The following is a 26,951-nucleotide window of genomic DNA, read 5'->3' on the forward strand; positions in this document are numbered from 1 at the left end:
TTGTGGCTTCAGTAAATCACTGATAAATTCAGTGTGACAGCTTAGGTTAGAGTGAAACTTACGTAAACAACGCTCATTTTATCAGCCAGGCACATTCCAGAGGCGTGATTTGTGAAATGCTGTCAGCCTGTTGGAAATTAAGTGACAATTAAGTTTCTTGGTATCAGTTAAGTTAGTGTGATTTCACATTTTTATCACTAACATTTTTGTGAAAACATTCTCCCACATCTCACATATTGGAACATTTACTCAACCAATGCTGATTACCAAAACACAGGGAAAAAAGGTTTATCTATTATACAACTGAAAATACAAAAGCATAACTGATTAAAATGAAACTGAAAGTACAGTTTGCAGTCATCTGTACTGAACCTGCAAATGCATCAGCTTTATATTAAGTTTTTAGTTGTATAAAGGCAACTGAGTATATGTAGCAAATGGTTTGCTTCATTCTGAGTTCACTCTAGTCTGCACACACTGAGGGACTTTGACATCTCATTTCCAAAGCAGTTTTTGTGCTTTTCAAACCTTGTATTGATGCTGTACTCTAACTTAATTCTTAGCGCACTCACATGTAGGTTCATTGATGGCGTGTGTGTGTTTCAATTTCCCCCTTTTGATTGCAGGAGGAATACAAAGTAGTGGGTGTTATTTAATAGTTGCAGCAGAGTATAACACATTCAGTTGGTTGTATGGCCATTAATATGTTGCAGAAGGGAAGTGCTGGATCATGTTTGTGCCGAGCGGTGGCTGCAGCTCTTTTAAAGGCAGACAGTCCGGCAGCAGGTGAGGCTGTCTGCCTAACACACAGGTAGGAAATGCAAATGAGATCATTTACAGCTGCTCTTCACGTTCACTCGCTCTCTTTCAATCTTCAAAACCATTTGCATCCAAGAACAGAAACAAAGACTTTTCCACATGACTTGAGCGGCGAGACTTGATCCAGAATCATGACCATGGTAAAGTACAGTTTAATATTTTTTCTTTTTCAATTCTGATAAGTTTAGGAGGAGTGAGAAGGAAGTGGGCAGGTGTTGTCGACGGCAGAGTTTTAGCAACAGGGTCCCTCAGTGCTCCGTCCCTGTCACTTTTATTTCAGCATTTTTTCTTATGGAGCTGATGGTAGAAAGATATGATGAAAGCTGCAGTGTTTCATACTGTATGTGAATGTGCGGGGAGTGTGAAGGCAAACAGTAACACAAACCCAGAAAACTAGTGTTTGCACATGACTCAAGTAAATACATCAGGATCATGTTTCACTATAGAATAAAGTTCCCTGAAAGGTCAAACAAGTTTGTTATAATTTATTTTATGCTTCTTCTTTGCTCAACAGTCCTCCATACAATCTGTTTCTCAGCTGACTAAAGTGATTCCAATAGGGTTAAGTCTTTAAAATGGGTCCTCACAGAGATTCCAGTGAGTCACAGAAAAATCCGTATTTTATGTCGAAAGCGACTAGAAATTAACACGTCATTTGTAATTTGGTAGCAATTAATCTACTCCCCACATGTTTTTAATTGATATCTCACTACATAAAGGTTCTCAAATTGGGTTTTGTTGACATTAAATCTCTATGGTCTATCCCTATTGTGCTGTTCCGATTTGACTGTTTAATTTCCCCACTCTAGCATCAAACAATAGGAGTTCCTTGTATGTTCACACGTTGAAAGAAAATATAAAAAAATAGATGTACTTTCCAGTCTGTGTTGTGTGAATACACTAAAAATAGCAGAGCAGAGGGAGTGAACACAATTTTTGTCTGTAATATACTATGGAGCATTTAATAACTGATATATAGCAGATACAGTATTTTAATATATCTGCAGATCTGAAGACTCATAATAGTTCAGTAGCTGGTTATGTTGCATGAATATCCAATATAATTGCTCATGATAACGCAGATACAATAAATCTATTGTATGAAAAGTGAAACATTTGAATGATGTGTCCTTGTTTGCATTAGATTTCACTTCATCGTGACACAACTTTTTCCTTTTTCCTCCTGTTGGCCTGCTGATCCCCTGACAACACTTTTACAGGCGCTTCTAAACATAACAGCCAGAGAGAAGTTAGAAGCAGGTATCCGTTAAGCACCCAAAGGTTGAACCAAAGCAGATCATTGCCACTGTAACTGAAGATACAGATATTTTAGGAATTACTTTTTGAGTAAAAGGTGATACATAGTAGGACAGTAATGTAGTTCTCATGGTACTGTCACTTTCTCTTCATTCATCAACAGTTTTCTGATATTTCTGTGTGCCAGTGTGAGAAACTCTGCAGCGCTTCAGGCTCTCCCTTTTTCTAACCGTCTATAATAATTGACTTTACATCAACACTTCCTCTATGGCTGCCAGACACTGTGGGAACACAAAGATACTGCGGCTCCACTTCCTGATTTGGCCTGACGTGTTTGTTAAATCTCCGCCTCCTCCTGCTGACCTCATTCATGTCGTTGCAGATCAACTTTTCTGTTTTTTAAGTTGTCAAAATAATTTTGGCTTCAAAACAAACTTTGGTCTTTGATTTGCACTCCAGGCAACAAAAGACAAGTTGGTTTGGAAACTTATAACCAAACTGTTCCGTTATCAGATTTGTGAGAGAGCTGCTTTTAAATGGATAGTGGATAAAATGTATGAATTCAGATTTCTCTTACTCTAGCCACATTTCCAAGTACATTGTGTCTGTATGCCTCAGGCATCCCTGAGCCTTGATTGTCTATAGTGACCCAATAATGACAATGATATTGGCAACACATTAAACCCACATTAAACCCTAGAGACACAATTTAGGAGATATGTTTACAAAGGACGATAAGTTACAGTGAGAAAACTGTATCTCCTACTTAAGATTTATTAAAAAGAATAATAATAATAAGGGGTTTCGAAAATACTATGGTTTTTACTTCAGTAAAAGTAGCAATACCACAGTGTACAAATACTTATAATAAAAGTCATGCATTCAAATCTGTACAGTTCAAATATACTATACTAAATATCATATACTCAAAGGACCATGAGTCAAAGTATTCAATATGTAGGCTACAATGGCCCACTTGATAAATATTATATTATTGGATTATATCATTGATCAGTTTAAAGTTGTTGCTGGTAAAGGTGGAGCTAATTTGAATGACTTTATATAACTGCATGTGGATTTCCCCCTGAGCTTCATTGAAGTCTTGTTATAAGGTATCTTAGCCTGTAGTAAGACATCATATTGTATTGGTTTATTATATGTTGTATGACACATATACATCTAAATCTAGAAAGGAAATTCTAAAAAGGAACTAAGTGTATTAAATAAATAGGTAAATATATAATATTAACATTGTGGAGTGGATTCACTTTTTTGATTGAACTTTATTAGGCTAATATAATTCACCACCACTGCAAATAATAATTGGTTTATAACAGACTAGGAGATTAGTCTGTAGTTAGCTGAACAGATATGTGACATTTATTTTTCAGTGTTAAGTAGGCCCAATGTCCTTTCTAGACCCTAACATCAGTAACTAATGTGGGAACCATTTTTGAATAATGAGACTAATCTTATATAGTAAATTCAAAACATTTATAGACAGCTGTAAACTAACGAGTAAAGGTTTAGTATTAATTTGATAAAATATTCTATTATAACTATATAATTATTATTGTTATCATTATTTTATGTAATAATAATTGCCTACAATTTACGGAGACAGTTTTTGTCTTGTGCTGCATGTGGTTATTGTTATCTATTGTTGTTAATTAATCTATCAAATACTGTACATTATTAGATGTCTAAGATAACAGTGTATCCACATTATACTGTGTTTTCCAGTGTTATAAAACATTAAAGCTATACATTATGTTTATGAAGTGCTTAAATGCTACATGGAGGGGTTAACATTAGGTGTTACCTTGTGGCCTACAAAGGGCACTCTATTGTCCACTGTGTTTGCTTTCCTGCCAAAGTCAGCCAGTGACTCATGTATGATGATGAAGCTAATAGATAACTACAAGTCAATGATTAATAGCCAGGCAAGAAAGTCTGGTTTATTTTCTCTACGTTAAATATTTGAATACTTATCAGGGGTTTCGGTGTTTTTTTTTCAGAGCTTCTTTGGAAAACTGAAGAAGATGTAAGTATTGTTGCTATTAATAAAAATTCCGTTAGTTTTGCTGTTAATTCCTTGATGCCTAACGATATAAATGGGACTGCAGCGTTTGACCTCTCCTCTTTCCATCAGACACAGTGGGCCTCCAGCTCCACCCAGAAGGACAGGTGAGATTAACCTATCCTGTGGCATGAAGGGAAACATGTTGGGATCCCTCATGTCTTCTGTTCCTAACTGGGTAATAGACTTTAATTCCTATAAATGTTTTTGTTTTTTGAAATCGGTTTCAGACGACAATGCAGGATGGCCACAGGGTGAATTTGTAAGTAGAAAGAACAAAGAACAGCAAATTCCTGTATCAGTTGCTTAAAAAGGATTATATATGGTTTCCCTATTTCCTTTAAGCTCAGTTGCTTCTTATAGTGTGTGTGTGTGTTTGTGGGGGATAGCTTCTAAATGAATCATAATAAAAAAAATTCTATTGACCTTTCACTCATAGAGAACTCCAGCAGATTATTTGCATATAGTTTTACACTGTTGCACTCACGCAAGGCTATGGTTTCATTGAACAGGAACTCTTGTATGACTCAGTATTATTGTGTTAATAAGTATATGCGCGAAAAATACATGCACCTTTAAAATAGTTAGACGTCATGTGTTTCTAATGGCAGGATGACGAGGAAGGTGACATGTATGAGGCGCCTCCTTGTGAGCGACCGGCTGTGAAAGTCCCACCGAGACAAGTGGAGGAGAATGTTTATCTGGGTAACGGCACAACACTACGATTCATTACCGCAAATACGGTGGACAATATTAAACTAACCTTTTCTCTAAAACTCTGTCACTTGACATGATGCTCTTTACAGAGAGGACATCCAATCCTGCTGTTCCTCAGAGGCAGGCCGCTCCTCCACCCAGACCAGGCAAAGCTTCGGTAACAACAGCCCACTGTCCTGGAAGTCTAGTTTTCTGTCTGTAGTTACACCTTTTCAAGACATTTAAGATGTATTTTAAGATTTGTTTATTAATAAATGATCTCACTTTTATCATGTAAAGAACCCTCAACAACGTGCAGGAGAATTCAAGAAACGTGAGTCTTTTCCATTGCAAATACACAAACAGTTCATTTGTCTAATTTGTCCTTTACCACATCCATATCTTCATCTCTTTAATACCTTTCTTTGATGTGACACAAGTAAATCCTTCTTCCTTTCCAGCACCCGAGATAGACAGAAATGAGAAGCCTGGGAGAAAGAAGATGCCTCCTCCACCAGTGCGCCCCGCTCCTGTTCAGGTCCCTGCATCCAACACAGAGGAAGGTAAGGTAGTCACTTCATCCAAAAAAAAATACACTTTCATAGAAGTAATTTACCAGTCTGTAAATGACCATGTGTCTTTATGAGGTGATATGGCAACCGCACATACTATGATAAATATAGGTTTTTATTAAATACATGCTTTTTACAGAAATGTGTCATTTGATAAACCTGCTCCATGAATGATTTGTAGTTGCTGTAGCTGTCAAATATAATTTTAGATTAGATTTGAAGAAACATCCCAATGGTGCACAGATTATACATAATTTATTCAATGTCTCCAGCAGCAACAACAGCCAGTTTGTTAAGAATAAATGAATACAAGCAGAACTGGGAAGTTTTTGTAAGTAAACAAGAGATTTTTTGAAGCCTTAAGCCTTGAAACAAAGAAGGCAGTGCCACCTAGTGTAGTGCAACTAAGTTTGCACCCTGAGTGCCTCAGAAATGGCTTCATCAGGAAAGTGATTTGCAAGAATACCAAAACATTCATTATTTTGCACGTAAAATGATGCCATAAATTAAGAAATTACAAGTTATCACGTCAACAGAATATGATTCCCACACCCTCTGTCTTTCCCTCATCGCCAGAAATATGCTCAATATTATCAATTGAATATATAATGTTCAATTCAATTTCTGTTGTTGTAATATAATGAATAATACAATGATAGGGATCTTAAAAGATTTGTTATTTTACTAAACAATCAGCCAACCCTGGTTGTGTTTGACTGTTTCCACTGTTAACACGTTCTTATGCTGCAGTCACTGTTAGTATTTTCTCTCTGTATTTCAGATGTGTATCTGGATCCTAATGAAGAACAGGTAAGTTTCACTAACGCTCACTACCTGTTTCCTCTTTTTCTTGTGAGACAGGTTAACAGATATCAGTATATATGTGTATTGATCAATACACTCCAATGAATTATCATGATAAGACAATATTTCGTATTTTGGGTTTCAGGACGATAACGATGACCTGTATTTAGAACCAACAGCTGGTAGGTTACCTCACACTTCACGAGAACCAACTCAGAGATTTAACTTTGCATGGACAGTTTTTGTTCTAAAGATAATTTCCTTTGTTCCTGCCCCTCAGCTTGCCCTCCTGCCCCTCGTGGGCCGATGAGGATACCTACATCTCCCAAGACGCCACTTTCTCCCATTCCCATGTAAGTGTACTGCAACCAGGATCAAAGCAACTTTCAACCTGCTACCTCACAAGAGCACGGGGATGTACACTGACCCAAAGTATACCTGTGAGATAATCTGTATGGATAGCATCAAACTCTGTCACACTAGATAAAAAGGCTGCTGTGTTTGGTTCAGCAACATGCAAATGCAGATGTTATGGTAGTGGCATCATGCCATAAACTCCTGATAATAAACATGCAATGAAAATCAACCTTCCCTCCTCTGCCTGCAGGATGAAACCTCCGGTTCCCGGGGCTAAGTCTGTGAGTGTGTCTATTCATCTCAGTGTTTAGTCTTATCGTTTCCCTATGCTACGCTCTGTCCTCATTTAAAACACGGCTGTCAACACAGAAATGGAAGCTTTAATTCTCACTCAGTATTTTAATTTCCTTTAGTAAGGAAAATAAGCTCAACTCATCAGAATGACACAGCAGTAACTTTAATTTCCGCAATTTCAGAATTCATTCTTGCTTGCCATGAATGAGATGAAAACAGGTAAAGGCAATACTTTCTTTACTGAATAAAATTAGATCAAATATCTGCTCAAATCCCATCTGAAATTAATAATTGCATTATAATGGTATCTTGTCTCTATAGCTCCTTCAGTTGAAGCAAGGCGTGCACCATTCCCTGCCAAACTCCTTCCACCAACTCCCAGTGTTAAGCCCCCTCTGCCTGCAATCCTGAAGGAAACCAAACCCAGGTAAGAGGAGAGGAATACACAGAGAGGATGAAACAACAATGCCAGCTTGTTTTTGCAGTTGAACCCATGCATATATCAGAATTGAACTTGGTGTACAACATGAGCCTTCCTGTCTTTATTCCAGCCCTCCAAATCCTCCTATGGCAGACACTAAGCTTGTGGGTAAGCTCACATTTTTCCAAAAAAGATCTTAAATCCTCAGGGATGACTCCTATGATCTAGGGTCTACTTCTTAGATCCTTCATTTAATGTAATCCAACCATTATACTCATCATACTTTACTTCCTTTTAACCATCTGGCTTATTGTATATACCCAATATCGAATTCCCCAAACCTGCGCTTGACACGTTTTCCTATCTGTTTTCAAGGCTCCTCTGGTGGCATGAGGGCATCCAAACAGTCTGGGAATGAGGTACGCTATCGATCTGCATGGAGGATATTACAGAAGTTAGTGAGGACTGGTTACTGTTATTGATATGTTGATGTAAAACAACAGGACAAAGGATGGTTTGCTGGAGACTGCAACAGAAAGACGGCCGAGGATCTCTTACTGAGGGTCAACAAGGTAAACCAAACTGTTTTACTTTTAATTTCATGGTTCAATACTGAGCTAATGATGGGTGATTCATTTAAACCATAATCAGTTTTTCTCGTTGGTATTTTCAGCCAGGAACACATAAAGGGCTTAAGGCAAGGGTGTACCACAGACAATTGGGGAAATTTGCTGAGTGTTTATATGCATGTTTTTTTGCTGAGCCTAGCTCTATTAAAAGCCAAATGTGAGTCAGACACCCTCCGGGTTTTCATTTCCAACCACGAAGTTTGTGTGTTATCTTTGTACCAATTTCTTTATGTCAGTATTGCTCAGTCAGATCTTCCTTTTTTTCCTCTTTTTTATTTATTTGCCTCACTGTAGGACGGCGCCTTTCTCATCCGACACAGCTCAGCCCAGAGCACCCGCCAGCCATACACCCTGGCTGTGCTCTACCAGCAGAAGGTGTACAACGTTCCCATTCGCTTCCTGGAGGAGACACAAGGTTACGCTCTTGGGAAAGAGGGAAAGAAGAATGAAGAGGTGAGGGATAAATTAGACAGGAGAGCAGGTACAGAGTGATAGAGAGAGAGAGAGAGAGCAAGAGAGTAAAGGAAGAAGACAATGAACGCAGCCTTTTCACATTTAGTAACCTCTGTCCCTTTATCTTTCTTTCTCTCAGATTTTTGGCTCCCTCGACGAGATGATTTCCCACCACAAGAATAACCAACTGCTTCTGATCGACAGCAAGAGCCAGGCCAAGCACACAGCGTATTTAACCCACCCGGCACGCCATTAAAACAACTCTACTGAGGAGCTTCTTCTCTCACGTTCTATGACTTAAAAGAAGTTAATTGCACAGTTACTTTAGGTCTACTGCATGTGCCACAAAAGTGTAATTACAACTCAATATGAAATCATTCATACAGCTAAAAGAACATTATGTTATAAATTCAAATAGACAATGCAAACTTTTGATGCACTTAGACACTAAAATATTATGTAAATGTCACAAACAGTTGCTCCAAGACACTTGCATGACACAAAGAGAGTTGTAGGTCTGTGGTTTGACTGAGTGACTCTCTGAATTGTGCCATGTCATCAGTTTAGCATTTTAGACTAATAGCAGAAGGTCAATTGTTGTGAAAATTAAAATGTGTCACTGTATTACTGTAACCGTCATTCAGTCTGGATGTTTCCACCTTTGGATGAGGAAATGATGACTTCGCTGTCAAATCACTGTATTTCAGAGTTTTAAACAAACTGTATATATCTGATGTTATAACAACTACATCTTAACCATTACTTATTGCCTCCAGCTCATTTCCATCGTCACGGTCATGAATGTGCAATGATTTGCTGTGTATCTTTTCAATAGTTTAGTTATTTTGATGACATTGATTTTAATTATATTGTATGTTACAGGTGCCTTTTTGCTGAGATATTGTAGATATTGTGCAATACAGACCATAATGTCAGAAGCATCTGCCTCACATTGTTTTTATTGGATTTCTTTAACCACAATTTCCAACATATTTACTGTTTTTAACCAGTAAACATCAGTTGACCCGGACAGAGGTCTTTATTTGGGGTTATTTGTGTGGTTTTGTCCATTGAGTAAAACTCAAACCTTTGCTGTTGACCAACCACTACATATGATGCATGCTCGTCAATGAGAGTCAGTGGTTAGCTAAGGGTCCGGCTTTAACTGAGACGCCGGTAGTGTGTGTGTGAGTGTGTGTGTGTGTGTGTTTGTGTGTGTGTGGTGTGTGTGTGTGTGTGTGTGTGTGTGTGTGTGTGTGTGTCTGTCTGTGTGTGTGTCTGTGTGCATGTGCAAGTGTGGCCACTGACCATATGTTGCTGGTTACACCTGCTTCCTGTCAGAGTGAAAACCACCCTTTCTTTGTCCAAACCATAAATTCTGGACCTGTCAGCTCACTACATGGCAGTATCCTCTGTGTACGATTCAACTGCAAGAGTAAAAATCCACATACACACATTTCATAATGAAACATTTTAAATTACATTTATCACCTGCTTTAGGGTGGTATCATCTCAATATTATGTTGGCTTAAATATCTCCTGTTACAAATAACCAACTTAAAATAACTGCCATTGAAAAATAAGTCACAAATTATTGATGTAATGACAATTACAATTACACACAGAGCAGGCATCATGTTTTTTCAGATTAGCAATTTTTGCGATATCTTTTTCCCTTTAGTTTTTAGAGTTGACTTGTGTTTTTACAGTTATAAAACATTGTCAAGTTGCCATTTTATATAAGGTGGGACAGTATATTTTAGTACAGTGCTGAAAACGCAGTGGCCCATTCAGCCGTAGCCACTGTATTTGCATGGGCTCTGTAACGAGTACTGAACAACTTCCTGGAGCCAGTGTAATTTGGCAGGTGGGTGTAAGGCATCTTGATGCTCTATTATGGGATTACTGCTGGGATGAAACACTGAGATATTCTCAGGAGATTGACCCCAACAACATTGCACAATGAGCTACACAGAAGCTCACCATCCATACCATCCATAATCACTTTAAAGTAAAGGCAGTGTTTTTAATTTGCCACCTGAGAATCAAGGCCATTTGAAATGATAGACTTTGATGTTTTTTGTGCAGTTTGGCTTTTATAACATGGAGTGAGAAAAAAAAAAGATGACAGGAAATGAGGGCAGGGAAAAATGCAACAAAGATCCCTGCTGGACATTTCAGTAACATGACATAACACAACACATTATTTTCTTTATTAGCATTATTATGAAAAGATTTGAGTCTATACTGTAAATAAAATGTAACGTAACAAATATTTGTGTATATAGGATCACCTGACTCCTTTCATGAATGAATACATCACCTAAATCTTCCACACAAGTCTTAATCACATGTATCAAGTGAGAAAGTTAAACCGGGATTGTGTAAGTCTTGGAAAAAAAGCAACTTGGTGATTTCAAATGATGTCTGTGTTTTCCAGACAGGCATTTGATTATAGGAAAGGAAGTATTTTCAGATCATCTGCCAAATGACAGCTGATTGAATGTGGGGTTACATAGACCAATACATCATAATAAACTGATTTCTTAAGCTCCTTTCCATTAAAAAAAATAAAGTTGTATAAGGCCAGAAAACAATAACAAATTGAGTGCAATATATGAAAAGAATACGTTTTGTTTAAAACTGATTGCATCTCCCTAGACATAATGAAGACGATATAAAGGTGATCTTGGTGATGATGAGAGCATAGGACCACACAGATGAGAATAGAAGTAAAAAGGGATGCAGATCAGCTCCTCAAAAAAGCTTTGAAACCTCAGCAGTCCTCTGTGGTAGAGAGCTCTGTCAGCCTTATACAACACACTTGTTGTAAAGATGGGTGTTTGTGTTTGTGTGTGTGTGAGATTTTTGAGAAATCATGCAAAGGTGGGGCGCTTGTCACGAGCCCTGATTTCGAAGTTGGTGGATGGGAAGGGGGAAGGGGGAAGGGGCTGCGGCGGAGGGGTACGCATTGCACATCCGACCCGCTCGCCTTGACAGCTCTGGGAAAACATAATTTAAACAATATAACCACGCCACGGGACGGGAATCTCATGTGAAGTCCTCACTTCCAATAACTCGGCCCTGATATTTAGGACAGCCCTGTAATCCCTACATGGCTCGGGCAGGAACTGGTTCTCACGCGGGGCTCAGTAGTATTTCAAGTGGACTAGTTTTCTTAGCGGAGGTGCGGAGTTTTCGGTTCAGGACTGGCGTAGGGGGGCTACTGAATGGGAGCAGTCACTGGATTCGTGCGATACCAACGCAAGCCACCCAGACTACCTACTACTGCCCATCATATTTGACTTTTGGGGGCGTTTAGGGCACAAACAGAGCAAGATCACCTCTATTCCTCCTGCTGTCCCCTTCCCCTTTCCTTTTTTTTTCTCACGGATTCTTCTGAGAGACAAACCCTTCAAAAATGGCTCAGATACTACCGATACGCTTTCAGGAACATCTGCAGGTAAGCAGACGCAGAAAAGCCCTAAAACGAATCACTGCATTTCTTTTTTTGCGCAGCTCCTCGCCCATGTTGGTCCGCACACACACGGCACATGTCGCATTTAAATGGAATCTGAAATAGGGCTGCAGGGTGGTGCTCAATATAGCTACAGGCCTAGTTTTCTCCTGCCGGGTGGATGATGACTTGTAAAAAAAATAGACCAGTCAGATCGTATACAGCTCCAATGCGGACCGGTGTGTGTGTTTGGATACGCCGCAGTTTTACCTCCCCTTTCAAGTGGAAAAACGCTGCTGTCATTTTCAATCCGCGCCGATGCAAACTGCAGTGTTTTGACACTTTGTTTTGTTGCAGGCAACTGAGCTCAGCTGTTGGTGGTTACATTGTAACTGAGACCCTGAAAGGCACTTGCACTCAAGCTTTGTGGCTACCATGTTGTTGTCATGTCCTGCAGCATATTCCCACTTTGTAACCTTCAACAACAACAACAGTGGCCAGTGTGCCTTTGTTAGTGTTCAATTTCTGCTCTGAGGAGGACGTAACGGACAACATCCCCATGATATACTGACAATGTAATGATAATCTGAGTTTTTTTTTAGACAGTGTCCATTCAAAGTAGCTGTGTGTGAGCACTGAGTAGGAGCACTTATCTGGCACTAACTCACTTACAACAATTAAATTGCTGTGTGTAAGGGTTAGGGTATTGCAATAACAACAATCCTTTCTGAAATCTACCCTCATTATACAGAATCAACATTAAATTGATGTGATGTGCCTCCCAGCTCTACTTGGTAGTGTGTTCATGCCAGAGGAGCATCTGTGCAGCTTCAAGATGATAAACATGACAGAGTAGCGAAAGGCCCTGTAGTCTTTGGTTGGCATTCTCTTGGTGGAAAAAATACACACATCACAAAATGCCCTTTTACATTATTTGGCTAAAGAACGTGAAAACAGACAGCGAGTTATTTGGTCATCATCTCTAGAGGAAACTATGCCCCCCCCCCAACCCTGTTTTGGGCTTTAATAGTCCCATAGCTGCCCCAGTGCTGGGTGTCTCTCAGCCAAAAGAGAAACTTTGTGACGCACCCCCTCCACCTCCCCTCCTCTGTAGCCTGTTGTTATGGTAACAGCAGGCAGTGAAATGGCCTTTCACTAGAAAAAAAAAAAGCAGCACCCAAAGAGCCCCACCCCCGTCTCTTCTCCATTCCCTTCCTTTGGCCAGTAGCCCCACATTCGTCAGCCAAAGTTCCTTTATACACCAGAAAAAACTGTGCCGACCAACTGGAGGGCCAGCGGGCTACCATGGCCCCTCGGCTCACTGACAGGACCGGTTGCTGTTGGCTGATGGAGGCCATTGCGGTATCACCTGGCAACGTCTTGAGTTATTAGTTAAAAATTGCTCTCCGTAGTGCATACCTTTCCCTTACACATATCCTTAGGAAATCTCCCCTTGCGACAGTGATAAGCAACAGACCGCTTTACGTCCCACCTCTAGCGTGAAATCCCAGCTCTCCCCCAGTCGTATCCCTCTGTGAATCTAGGTGGCTCCAGCCGAGTGAAAAATGCTTGGAATTTGGAAACCCAGGACTTTGGGCCCCAAGTTGTTTAGCTTTTTTTTCTTCTCCTTCTTCTTCTTCACAGCCTGGTATTTACAGCTCAGTGTCTGCAGTCTGACCCAGCTTCATGATGAGGTACCAGCCTGTTGAAGTATAGCTTTTGGATGAGATAAGAGCAAAGCAAATTCTCCAGATATCTTGGTATATTTCACTCCAAATGGCTCTTTAACATGACTCTGGTGTTTAATGAAGACATGACGGATGTCTGCATAAATGTGTTTTTTTTACGCTGTGCAATAGTATTCATTTTCTTGCTTTAGACAGGCCTACCATATATACTGTCATTAACCCCTAGACTGTGTGGTAAAGTCTCCCTCTATTTTCTTTACCCTTTGCCTTCCTTCCTCGCTTGTTTACTTTAGTATGATTTATGATCCAAGGTCCAGGTCTGTGTAATCTCATGTCAAAGTTTGTCATGAATTGACCAGATGGATCGGTGCCCTGTAGTTTGACGTGTAGATATGAATTTAGATTACATCACTGTGGTCCTCCCAAACAGAGTTTTTTAAAGTTGTGTGGATTTATGTTGGTGGCCAGATGAAGGAAGACAAGGATAGAGATAGGTGTGTTGAATAGAAAAGTGCTAAAGTGGGAGTCGTTTGATGCTTTGATGCCTACGTATTGTAGCAGCTTGTGTAAGTGCAAAAAATATCCTGCAGCTCCGAAGCTGCTGAACATTGTCCCGTTGAGTTAGGAGGAAAGTCCAACTTTTACATGTTTACAGCATCCATGGTGTGCTGCTGTGTCCCTGCTGATGAAATGATGACCCCACGTCAAAAAGCAAATGGATGTGAAAGACGGATGAGGCGAGCAGGCCCTATTTAAGTCCAGCAAATCACATCAGGATAGGAAGTGAGACAACAGATCAGGGTAACTCGGTCTAAACAAGACACATCTGTGACCTGAGGATGGGTGTCTGTGTTCAGTCACCAAAACTCAATCATGAATGCATTAAAAGAGCGGCGATTAACACAAACAATATGCATATTGTGTTCTTCTGTCACATGCAATGAGTTACTCACTGTTAAAACCACAATAAGTGAGTTAGATGGAGATGAGATGAGAGAATAATAATAATAATAATAATAATAATAATGGATTTTTGAATTATATAGCACACTTTTAAATACTGCTATATATAAAGGTGCTTTACATAACACTTGGCAATTCCAGCACACTTTAGAATACTACAAATTAGTTTGAATATTTTGACCAACAGTCCAAAATCTGATTGATAGAATTAGAATAGTCAGTTTATTGTCATATTCACCAAAGGAAAGTATCCATCCGTACATCTGATTACAGTGAATGGTTATTGGATTGTATTGGAAAGTGACCTACATTTTTTTTTCCTCTAATTAGTCTCTGCATAATTTTACTATTGCTTGACTAATCGCGAAAACAACAACTTGTTTGCTGCCAACCTGTAGCTGCCAAATGCTTCACTATCTAGCAAGTGGCTAACCTATTTATTCTCTGGTCCGGTAGCATCTTGAGATGAGAGCCGGGAGAGTGAATCAAATCCGGAAGGCTGCGGGCCAAAAACAAACAAACAATGAGCACAAAGACACTTCAAACTGTGTGATAATTATCTTTGGCTCCATCAATAAGAGCTTCCCCTTTCACATATTTATTTGATCCATTGTTTATAGGCAGCTTCAAGGTTTTACTGATCACTAATACTATATACCTATTACTTCCTAACCTATAGGCTACATAATCTAACCTATAATGACCTCTTGCGCAAGAAAATGTGAGGTAGTACTAGCAACACTTCTATGTCTTTTTGCTGCCGTTTTTAAATATGTTTGTGTAATCTCCCCGTTAAGCCAAAAACGCTCAGCTGCTGATGTGACGTGTCAGTGGCTCAGCCGTGCATCCACCCAGTCTATGACTCACCAAATACTGTCAACGCTGTATCATCCCTGAAGCCTTGTTTATTGTGATATTAATAAAATTTTTGTGATTGTTCCTCTCGGTTGTTCAGGGAAACAGACTTCTAGGAGTCTCTGTGTGTGTGTGTGTGTGTGTGTGTGTGTGTGTGGAGATGTATTACTAGAGGTTGTTTGTGGGTCAGTGGAGACAGCAGGTTGTAGTTGAAGTGTGATTTTATTCTGGAATGTTCTACCAAGAAGGCTTGGGGGGGAGGGAGGGGGGGGGGGTTCTTCCGGTGAGTCAGTCGCCCCACCCTGAACCGCCGTAGATTGCCAAAAGGCCTGTGTTACTGGAACTGCACGGTACAGACATGGCTCTCTTCCCTACTTCTTCTTCCCGTCTCATAAAAGGTGCATATATCACTCCGGCTGTCTCTCCTTTACACTGGTTACCCTCCTAACACCCACCCACCCCCTCCCTTTAGTTTTTTAGCAGGATGCTGGACTGTGTCTCTTTGAGCTCCTCCTTTCACTCCTAATCTTCTTCTCCCCCCTCCCACTATCTTTATTGTGGTTCCCCTCCCCTCTCCTCCCAGAGATAGTTTTGTCTGGAGGAGATGCAGCATATGGCTCCGATCCTCCCTCAGGTCTTCTCTGTGGCCTTTTTTCAAGGATCCTTTATCTAGCATGTCCCTGGAATTTCACACAAATCAGCTGAACTTTGAGTGGTATGGCTGAATCCGTGTCAGAATAATTTAAAGGAATTTTTCAAATATTCTTATGTGTCTCGTCATAGCTTATGTTTACAAAATCATAAAAATAAAGTGTCACAAGGCTACAATTAACTATGATTTTTGGGACTGATTCAACACTTCATAGAAAGAAGTGCCCATCAAACTTTGCACAAGGCAAATTCTTCATTTATTATTCATTTATTTATTATGTTAGCAATAATCCAAAATAAATTCAGCTTCAATATGAATTAAACTCAAAGGAAAGAGTTTTTCGATATGATTAATAGAATAACTTATCATGCTAGAAAACAGCATCTCTCATTAGAAACCCCTCCGTCGACCCCCCCGACTTATTTGAGCGTTACATCCTTCCTGTTTTGCAGACGACGTGATTAACATGGCCCTGGCAGTCAAGATTTTGTTGTCGTGCTCCACCAGCCAACTGAGAGATAGTGCGGTCCTTGTGATGAGCGTAAGGATTCCTTTCCGCTTGCCTCAGACTGCATAATGCAGTCAGTTCAGTCATCGGAGGGAGAGTGCGTGCTCTGGTTTGCTCTGCCTCCCTCCTCTCAGTTCACACTTAGTTTGACAATGTGCACAGTTATTCCTCTGTTCGGGCAGCTGTTAACCTTGGTGAAGTGTTATCGTATGTTAGTTCTGCTCAGATTCGACACAGCAGATATTGACATCAGCTCGGCCTTTAGGTGTGGTGACCTTTTTGGGAATTCTTCTCATTAGAAAAGCAAATCCGCTGAATAATGAATTGAGCTAAACACTCATTTATTCTTAGTTTCAGTGGATCTCTATTGGGGCTTTTCTTTAGTCTTGACTGGTTTAGCCTGAATAATCTTGCAGCAAGGTTACCTCTCTACAGCTGGCTGCTTAGTGCTTACAGAGACTGTGTAAATGCAGTGTCATGGTATAATCGTAGGCATTGCTGAGATATAGCAACGCTGTACTTTTTCTTAATATGCATTTAACTGAGATGTGATGATAGTTACAATAATGTCAGCGTGAGTTAAAGTTCTTAAAGTGCTTTGGAAAAATTATGAGATTATTAGCACTAATAAGAGTTTAGAATTGTTGAGTTAACGGCCCTTTGTCTGCTGTGTGCCCATGCTTGTTCCTTGGCTCCATGTACCACCAGACCTCCTTTATGGAAAACAACCTTTAAGAATATCACTGGAAAGTTGGAGCAGACCTGCTACTATTTTAGTAGAAACACGGTTGTGGTCCACTTCTTTTTTTTCCCCTGCTAGGCAAATGTCAGTTGCTGCCATTTATATTTTCCCACAGCATTTCTTCTGTTGTCGTGACAGAGGCACGACTCCTTCAGATGTCTTCAAACTCTGTTACTGTTTTTATTCTGGTCTTTATCTTTTAAGGTAAAGAATAACAACTTTCTTGTTAGTTCATTTGCTGTCATTGTGATAAATGTTAATATGTTTACAGTGTGAGGTTGTTCATGTGTGTAAAAACGTATATCACTCACCATATCTGTCCTCTAAATATTAGGCTACAGCCAGCAGTCGATTATCTTAGCCTAGCATAAAGATTGGAAACAAGGGGAAACTGCTAGTCTGACTCCATCTGAAAGCAACAGAATCCACCTACCAGCACCCCTTGCGCTCACTTATTAACTCTTTGTATCTTGTTTCTTATGTCCGTACGAAACAACAAAGAATAATAAGAATAAAAATTACAATTTGCTGTTTGAAAAGGACATTTTGCATGACTTGGCTAGGAGCGATTGGCAGATAACCAGAAGACACTCCAGGAAGTTACAGAAATATTATAAATATTACATAGAGGGTGGAGAAGAGAGACCTTGAATGTTATCTGACCTTCTGATATTGTTACATTTGAGCAGTCAGCCAGTCACATGAAGAAGGCCTGAGTGATAAAAAATACACACAGATGAATGATAACATCTTTATTTGAGCTACCTAAAACATACAAAATTATACCAAATTAACAATGTTTTAAACATGATGCTTGGCGAATTTTGTTGCCGTCGGACAGAGCCACACTTTCCTCCTGCTTCCAGTCTTTATGCTAAGCTGAGCTGCTAACTGTTGCTTCATATGTAGCATGAGATTGGTTCCAATCTTCTTATAGGCCTGGCCTACTATATCTCTGTCAGAAGCTTGGTATTGCCCTAACTTTAAACTATTGCTTGTACTTATGTGTAAAGTTACACGAGTGGAGTAAAGAATTTCATTGTGTTTTGTATATTTCCAGTTGCAGAACATGGGCGTGAACCCAGCCAACATTGGGTTCAGCTACCTGACCATGGAGTCGGACAAGTTCATCTGCATCAGAGAGAAGGTGGGTGAGCAGAACCAGGTGGTGATCGTGGACATGTCCGACCCCACCAACCCAATAAGGAGGCCCATCTCTGCTGACAGCGCCATCATGAACCCCGCCAGCAAGGTCATCGCCCTGAAAGGTAAGAGTTTGTTCGGTGACACACACGGCAACACATTCAGGCGACAGTACCAAATGCTGTGTTGGGAGAAAAACAAACAGTTTGCTGGATATTATAAGTGGCTTTTACCAAGTGCTGAGGTTATTATTATTGTTGTTAAAAGTCCCAGAATGAAGTCTGCATGGCATTCACACGGTTTACATGTCTTTAACAGATCTACTTGTATTGCTGTCTGGAATGCCTCGGTTATGTAGTGACTAACGCTCTGTCAACGCCGTAAATATGTAAAGTGCACTTTGTTCTATTGCATGCATGTACTAAATAGGCTGTGCAAATTGATTTTATGCCACTTAATCTAGCCCTTAGAGCACAAACACAAGCGCTGATCGGGATGATTTGCCTATAATGCTTCTCTCTTTCCCCCTCCCGTCCGTCTGAGGATAATATGCCCGTGTTTGCCCTTTCCCTGTGGACTTATCTTTGACTTGGCATTCTTACCTGATTGACACTTTGCTTTTTCTCCCCTTTTTTGTTGTTGCTTTCTGTGGTTTCTCAGACGGTGAGTTGCTTTCTGTCTGTCTGCCCGTCTCGCACTCTGTTGTGATGATACAGTAGCCATGTCCCTCTCATAAAAAGCTTCCTGCATACCCCTCCCCAGAACACCGAGCTATTTCCACCACTAATCAATCAGAAGAAAAAGACAACTGTTTAGGAATGACATCTACTGCCAGTATACTGCCATATCCAGCCCTACCATGACCCAAGCTGCCAGCATTTATCCACTGAGAACTATACATGTGATTGCATGACTTGTCGTATGCGAGTAGAGCATATGTGTGGTATGTATCATGAGATATTACACACTGGAAGGATTTGGGTCACTGTGTGTGTGTGCGTGACTGCGTGTTTCAACATTCAACATTCAGGTCTTTACTTGCTGCACACAAGGGAGGCCATGACTGTGCTGTTCCTGTATTCTCCTGAATCATGCATTACATCACTTATTTGTTTCCTTCTCATTTTATTTATAAATGGAGGTTGTTACTGGTTACATGAAGGACTAGCAACAATACTATAGTGCACACAAAACTTAAGCTAAGCTCGTAGAATCTAGTCACTTGTTAGTCAGTCAGTGATTATGCCGTCTGCTCTCTGTAGCCAGAGGTCAGCTGCACCCAGGAAGTGTCAGCCAGGTGACTGTGTGCAGAGAGGTGCTCCCTTGGCCTTTAAAACACCTTCAACCCAAAAGACAAAAAAGCTTGCAGAAAGCTTTTTATTTGCCTGAGATATTTGTGTCTAGGACAGGGGTCCCCAAACTACGGCCCGCGGGCCAAATGCGGCCCGCGGCCCGCTTTTTATTGGCCCGCGGCCGATTTTAAAAAGATAATGTAATTTTTTTTTTTTTTTTTTTTTTTTAATATATATATATATTTTTTTTTTGCATTTCTTAGTTAACCCACTAGTGCAGGGGTGTCAAACACTGATTGATTGGCCCGTGGCACATTTTAAAAATATAATGTAATATGGCGCTTTTAAATAATTTAAATGCACTCATTATATTACAGACAAATATGTCCCATAAAAGAAAATGAGCAACAAGCCCATCCCAGAGGACCCTGCATAATATTTTATTTTAAATTAATATTATTATGGAAAATCTATGTGTCCTTCTCCAATAGCTTCTAATTCATCTGACACAGTGTCTCCATTTTTTTTTCATACAAAATTCTTCAGATTTAGCCTCTTAATTTCCCTCTCATAGTGCACCAAATTCATGCATTTCGCTTTAAAAACTTAAAAAAATCTCCCGGGGGGGCATACCCCCGGACCCCCCTAGGAGGGTTGGGACCTCGGCTGGATACTATTTTCACCCTGCTGGACATTGGACGCAAAGGCAGAAAACACTGGGTGTATCATTGGCATATAAACAAGAGGGGGAATGTGTCTGTTTAATGTGCAAGGAAAGTGTTGCCGTGAAGAAGGATTACAATTTACGAAGACACTATGAAACTAAACATCAGAGCAGCTACATGTCCTGATAAATGTGTTATTTTTGCAAAGTGGCCCGGCCCTTCGTAGATTTTTCTGTATGTGGCCCTCAGTGAAAAAAGTTTGGGGACCCCTGGTCTAGGATTTCCACAGGTCCCCATTATAGTGGCGGGAATAGAATTTAGTTTTTGGTGCTGAGCATTGAACAGTATTTATATTTTTTATTGATTTAATATTATTCAAAAATATACATTTTCAATTATGTAAACCCTAAAGAGAAAATGTAAGAGACAGATATCTTGAAAACTGCTAAATCAAAACCAAACTTGTATGTGTAGCTAGATAAATAGTGTTATTAAATATCATTTGGGTGAACTGAGTTCTGGCTTGAACTCATAAATCAAGATTTATGGGTGGCCAGTGAGAGAGTAGTTTGGGACAAAGGGCAACCAGGAGAGGTCACATAAATGTGTATTTTTCTGAAAACAAAACGGCTATCCACCAATCATTTCAACATGTCAGTTGAAATGTTTTTGTTTGTGTTTCTACAGTATTCATGATTTATCATAGTTTTTAGTATATGACAGCAACATTTATTGAATGCACATTTCTTTTTCTTTCTTCTGTTATTGTTGAAAAAATATTTAAGCACTCACACACACACACAAAAACATTTTGTAGTTGAAAAAACGAGTTTCAGACTTTTAGTAGATGTTGTTACAGAATGACATCCGGGTATTAAGTAAAGTTGTATTTTTTAACCAGCATTAAATAAGGAAGTGTTATCATGTCTTACCCTTTTAGCTGTCTGTTCGTCTCACTTCTCCCCTCTGGTTTCTTTACCTCCCCTCAGCTGCTAAGACGCTGCAGATCTTTAACATTGAGATGAAGAGTAAGGTGAAGGCCCACACCATGACGGAGGAGGTCATGTTCTGGAAGTGGATATCGGTAAACACTGTGGCTTTAGTGACAGACACGGCCGTCTATCACTGGAGCATGGAGGGCGATTCCCAACCCGCCAAAGTATTCGATCGGCACGCCAGTCTGGCCGGATGTCAGATCATCAACTACAGAACTGACGAACAACAGAAGTGGCTACTGCTGATAGGGATTTCTGCACAGGTACGGAAACACACAAGCAGGATTTCTCACGCTTCATACAACAGGAAAAATATCTTGAAAGGAATTATCGCTCATTTATTGCTCTCATAGCCCTCATCTACAGCCTCATAGGACAGGGAAGTCCATACTAAGATAGCTTTCCTTCTCTAAATGCAGATGTTCCAGCCAACCATTTATTTGAGGAACTGGAAAACTGAGCTTTTTGAAGAAGATGAATTTAGCTTGATCACACTGGCTCTGTGGCTGTCTTTTCTGATATCTAACCATTTGAATAATATGGCGGCGTGAATGACTTAGATGCATCCAGTTTTTATTTTTCCTTTATTTCGTCTCTCTTTCTCTCTGTAGCAAAACCGTGTGGTTGGTGCGATGCAGCTGTACTCTGTGGACAGGAAAGTGTCCCAGCCCATCGAGGGTCACGCTGCTGCCTTCGGGGAGTTCAAAGTGGAGGGAAATGCCAAATCCTCCACCCTCTTCTGCTTTGCCGTGCGCTCCCAGGCTGGGGGAAAGGTGAGTGAGGGGCCCTCTGGATTGTACACAAGGATTTGACTCATGATGCTATCACAGTGTATTTAGTCTAGTCTCTGAACAAAGGGCTCTGAATTGCACACAAAAAAAGCCTGTGTTTTTGTTAAGATCATAGGAGAAACAACCTTGATTACGGTCACCTAGCTCCTTGAATGTTGACTTCAAGAGAGTCAAGAGTTTATTTACACATTTAAGTGTATGGGCCCCCCTCTGCTGTCCTTCACGTTATCATGACCACAGTCTTTTGTTTTAAAAAAAGAAAAAGTAATTTTGATAAACATTTTTTATTGGTTTTCAGAAAAATAATAATACAGATCAGTACAATGCAAACAACCATTTTTTCCCTTTTTTTAATTGGAAAAAAGGAGAGAAAAAAATAATGAAACTCAGAAAAAGAAATGCTATATACATACATGTATAACATACATACCACAGTCATTTCATAATATGGGCTTTCTTCTTCCAGTTGCACATTATTGAAGTTGGTCAGCCAGCTGCAGGAAACCAGCCGTTTTCTAAGAAAGCGGTGGATGTGTTCTTCCCTCCAGAGGCGCAGACAGACTTTCCTGTAGCTATGCAGGTAAAGAACAACCCCTCCTACTCATGAGCTTAACTAAAGGTTACTTCTGCTGAAGGCTGACAATATATCTTCTCTCTCTGATCACTCTCCTCAGATTGGTAGTAAACACGGTGTAATATATTTGATCACAAAGTACGGTTACATTCACCTGTACGACCTGGAATCTGGAGTGTGTATCTACATGAACCGAATCAGTGCAGAGACCATCTTTGTGACGGCCCCTCACGAAGCCACCTCTGGAATTATTGGGGTCAACAAGAAGGGACAGGTGAGAAACTAGCAGCTTATCATTTTATTCACAAGCTACAAGTACAAATTCTAATTGAACTTGTTAAACTTGTTAATTGTTTCCTTTCATTACTGTCTTATCTCACTCATCCACTGGGCAGTATTCAAGTTTTTGTGTTCTCTTTTCTTTCTAGGTGTTGTCAGTGTGCGTTGAAGAGGAAAACATTGTCAACTACGCCACCAACGTCCTGCAGAACCCTGATCTAGCCTTGAGAATGGCCGTGAGGTCAAACCTCGCCGGGGCTGAGGAGATTTTCGCCAGGAAGTTCAACACTCTCTTCTCCCAGGGAAGTTATTCGGAGTCTGCTAAGGTCGCTGCATCAGCGCCCAAGGTACGCCCCGTATCTACTGCTCACATTGCAGTGTTTGCACATCATAATACAAACCAGGCACATTGGAAAAAAAGTCTATTCTAGGAAAAGACATATTTGTGGAGTATTTTTATGCTGCTGATACCAGTTATACCCACCATGATTCAGTGTTGAACACAAAGAAGTCCAAAGGATGTCTTTGAATATTTCTCATAGAATGTATATCATGTTGATACACAAAACCTTTGGTTTTTAACTTTCATACCCACATTTCCTCATTTCTTCCCACATCTGTCCTCCCCTCAGGGTATCCTGCGTACGGCAGAGACCATCCGTAAGTTCCAGAGTGTCCCAGCCCAGCCAGGTCAGGCCTCCCCTCTGTTGCAGTACTTTGGCATTCTGCTGGACCAGGGCCAGCTAAACAAGTTTGAGTCTCTGGAGCTGTGTAGGCCCGTCCTGCAGCAGGGTCGCAAGCAACTACTGGAGAAATGGCTGAAGGAGGATAAGGTAGGACTGGAATATCAGGCAACAAGGCAGCTTTCGTAAACCAGGGCTCATAGAATCACACATTTTTTTTTTCTGATAGTGCAGTTGTGTTTAATCGGGATTGTCTGTGTTGTAGCTGGAGTGCTCCGAGGAGCTGGGAGATCTGGTGAAGGCCACCGATCCCACCCTCGCTCTCAGTGTGTACCTCAGAGCTAACATCCCCAACAAGGTCATCCAGTGCTTCGCTGAGACCGGACAGTTCCCCAAGATAGTGCTGTATGCTAAAAAGGTAATAAGTTTCACCTTTTCCATTCCCTTAATTACCGGTGCATGACATTTTTTTTTATTTGCTGCGTGTATAACTCAGCATATGAAAACACCACACAGTACTACACGGTCAATGAAAAAAAAAAAATCATAAATGTATGTAACATACTAGGTTGGAAGCATCAGTGAAATAGTGTCTACTAAGGGCACATTTTGATCATGTAATCCTAACTATTTCCCCCCAGGCATTAGTTCAACTTTTGGAAACAACACTATTTGTTTATTGAGTACATCATATAATTATAGGCTTCTCTATATGAATATATTTGTATGAATTCATACATTTGATCAAACTGTACTTTTGTAGGTGGGCTACACTCCTGACTGGGTGTTTCTGCTGAGAAATGTGATGCGTGTCAACCCAGACCAGGGACTGCAGTTTGCCCAGATGCTGGTCCAGGATGAGGAGCCTCTGGCCAACATCAACCAGGTAAAGCCACACCAACATGACCGCAGCTCTCTACAGAGACACACAATGTTACTACATTTCAATTACATCGGCACGTTTACCCTCACACACAAGCACGCAAACGCACAAAGTGCCCAGTGTAGGAGCCCCCGTCTGTGTTATTCCAGATGTGCGGGCAATGCCAGGAATCCCCTGAGTCAGTGACCCCCTTCCTCCTTTTAACCCATTGATGACTATGGCAGTCTAAGATGCATGTCCTTAATGCCTGAGGGTTTTCTGAAAAAATAGTACGAATTGTCAAGTCTACCAAAACCTTAATATCTAAGCCTGTGTAGCACATAGAAACATGAAATAAAATACATTTAAAAGTTAAGGTTCACAGGTTTTATTTAAACATGCTCCCTTAGCGCTTACAAACCAACACATATTTCTAAAAATCGTCAAAATTAGATGAATTAGAAAATTATTAAATATTGTTAATAAATAGATGCAATGTGTTGTGTGATTTTCGTCAGTAGTCTATAGTAGACCTTGATTCTGCGCAACAAACACCACTAACTGTTCTGTCATCGACATAGCTGGCGTATTTTTTTTTATTATTTTGTTTTATTTTTTTATTTTTTATTTTTTTGATTGACGTGATTTTCGGCAAACCACACAACTTTTGGGTGGTCACGGGGTCTTAAAAAATCAACAAAACCCACCTCATGTGTATTTGAACCAATGACAGTGCATTCTATGCTGGGAATGCCATGAAAATTAGATAAAGTAATAATGCTGCGCGACGCAGCATCAGGCAGGAGAGCCAATGTGGCATCGCGCAGCAGCCGTCATCAATGGGTTAAAGCCACATCATCACTCTGCTCAGTGCAAAATCTCAACCAGAGAACTTGATGACACGATGCTTCTCTTAAGTTAATGTGGCAGCCGGTCCTCAGTTGTGGCCTCCGTCCGCTGTTGTTTAATATGAAAAGCAGAAACATTTGGCTACCGGCCTGTGATTCTTAATAGTGTGTGACTCTGAACTGTTTGCATGCTAACTCAAATCAAGGTTAACAGAATGTCTGTTCGCCCTGAGTTTGTCCTTCTCCGCACTTATGTTTTTTGAACTAAATCAATAATCAAACTTCATTATTAAATAAACAACTTTGGTTTAACCAATTCCAACTGGTTTATGTTGCATCCTTTTACCCCTAGCAAAGCTGGACGTAACAATGTCATTCTTAACTTTAATCTCACGTTTTCCATTGCTTTTGGTAGATTGTAGATGTGTTCATGGAGGGCAACCTGGTCCAGCAGTGCACTTCCTTCCTATTGGACGCCCTAAAGAACAACCGCCCGGCCGAGGGTCACTTACAGACACGTCTGCTTGAGATGAACCTCATACATGCCCCCCAGGTAAACATTCAGACTTGTCTTTACTTTCTAGATTACATTAAGAAGCAACCGTGCCTTTGACGATAACACATTTGTTTGTTTTCTAAGGTAGCAGATGCAATCCTGGGGAACCAGATGTTCACCCACTATGACCGTGCCCACGTTGCCCAGCTGTGTGAGAAGGCAGGGCTGCTGCAGAGAGCTCTGGAACACTACACCGACCTGTATGATATCAAGCGAGCCGTGGTGCACACACATCTGCTCAACCCCGAGGTACGCCTGTGGATGATTGGTCACACCTGTTATTATCGCTCTCATGGGAGCAGCCACCTTTTACCTTGTTTTTTTTCTCTTCAAAATGCCTCTTGAATACCCCCCTCCTTTCGTGCCCTGCTTTCTCACTTTCTACCTGTTTTTCTTTCTCTAGTGGCTGGTGAACTTCTTTGGCGCTTTATCGGTAGAGGACTCCATAGAGTGTTTGAGGGCCATGTTGTCGGCCAACATCAGGCAGAATCTGCAGCTGTGTGTCCAGGTAGCGTCAAAGTATCACGAGCAGCTGAGCACTCAGTCGCTAGTGGAGCTCTTTGAATCCTTCAAGAGTTTTGAGGGTAGGTGTTGCGCATGAGCGGGGGCTTTAAGTGCACGTTGAATGTTAAATGAGCAATATTCCACAGTTTGCGTGCCGTAGCTTTTTTCCCTCATCATAGCTGGGGCTGACCTCTGTACCGTCTCTCTGTCTTCTCCTTCCCGTCTCTACTCAAGGCTTGTTTTACTTCCTCGGGTCGATTGTGAACTTCAGCCAGGAGCCTGATGTCCACTTCAAGTACATCCAGGCCGCCTGTAAAACGGGACAGATCAAAGAAGTGGAGAGGATCTGTCGGGAGAGCAACTGCTACGACCCAGAGAGGGTTAAAAACTTCCTCAAGGTGAAAAAACAAACAAAGAAATCCCTTATTTTAACAGTGTTAGTGATAGATTTTTTCATCACCAGCATTTTTTTTGTTGATATTTCCCGTTTTTGTATTTAATCTCATATGACC

At 40.6% G+C, this 26,951-nt stretch overlaps 2 protein-coding genes across 4 annotated transcripts in view; both read left to right on the forward strand.

Annotated features, from left to right (window-relative positions):
- Positions 1-714: 714 nt before the first annotated feature.
- Positions 715-9,263, forward strand: LOC307261606 (SH2 domain-containing protein 6; the record flags this gene model as incomplete). 3 transcript variants are annotated; one of them, XM_080042189.1, is made up of 20 exons in its annotated part: positions 715-811; positions 901-959; positions 4,095-4,120; positions 4,229-4,263; positions 4,387-4,418; positions 4,768-4,861; positions 4,963-5,030; positions 5,153-5,186; positions 5,314-5,415; positions 6,206-6,234; positions 6,374-6,410; positions 6,509-6,581; positions 6,836-6,866; positions 7,062-7,098; positions 7,201-7,306; positions 7,431-7,468; positions 7,676-7,719; positions 7,804-7,872; positions 8,224-8,382; positions 8,522-9,263. In XM_080042189.1, the coding sequence occupies 19 exons, from the start codon at positions 951-953 to the stop codon at positions 8,636-8,638; spliced, it is 1,140 nt and encodes a 379-aa protein (XP_079898315.1). In that variant the 3' UTR covers positions 8,639-9,263. The 3 variants fall into 3 exon arrangements, with proteins under 3 accessions (XP_079898315.1, XP_079898314.1, XP_079898313.1); XM_080042188.1 differs by having other exon boundaries at positions 781-959; XM_080042187.1 differs by lacking the exons at positions 715-811; positions 901-959; positions 4,095-4,120 and having other exon boundaries at positions 4,191-4,263.
- A 2,349-nt stretch (positions 9,264-11,612) lies between these two features.
- Positions 11,613-26,951, forward strand: part of cltcl1 (clathrin, heavy chain-like 1) — a 30,446-nt gene continuing 15,107 nt past the window's right edge. Inside the window, exons 1-14 of the mRNA XM_080046690.1 lie at positions 11,613-11,845; positions 18,308-18,515; positions 21,337-21,605; positions 21,954-22,115; positions 22,600-22,713; positions 22,808-22,981; positions 23,136-23,333; positions 23,619-23,819; positions 23,935-24,087; positions 24,433-24,555; positions 25,795-25,932; positions 26,020-26,184; positions 26,339-26,519; positions 26,674-26,837. Coding sequence (XP_079902816.1) covers positions 11,804-11,845; positions 18,308-18,515; positions 21,337-21,605; positions 21,954-22,115; positions 22,600-22,713; positions 22,808-22,981; positions 23,136-23,333; positions 23,619-23,819; positions 23,935-24,087; positions 24,433-24,555; positions 25,795-25,932; positions 26,020-26,184; positions 26,339-26,519; positions 26,674-26,837 — 2,292 coding nt within the window. The 5' untranslated portion in view covers positions 11,613-11,803. The remainder of the gene's footprint in view (positions 11,846-18,307; positions 18,516-21,336; positions 21,606-21,953; positions 22,116-22,599; positions 22,714-22,807; positions 22,982-23,135; positions 23,334-23,618; positions 23,820-23,934; positions 24,088-24,432; positions 24,556-25,794; positions 25,933-26,019; positions 26,185-26,338; positions 26,520-26,673; positions 26,838-26,951) is intronic.

This window comes from Ammodytes marinus (assembly GCF_949987685.1).
Source record: "Ammodytes marinus genome assembly, chromosome: 2".
In the NCBI taxonomy this organism is placed as follows: Eukaryota; Metazoa; Chordata; class Actinopteri; order Uranoscopiformes; family Ammodytidae; genus Ammodytes; species Ammodytes marinus.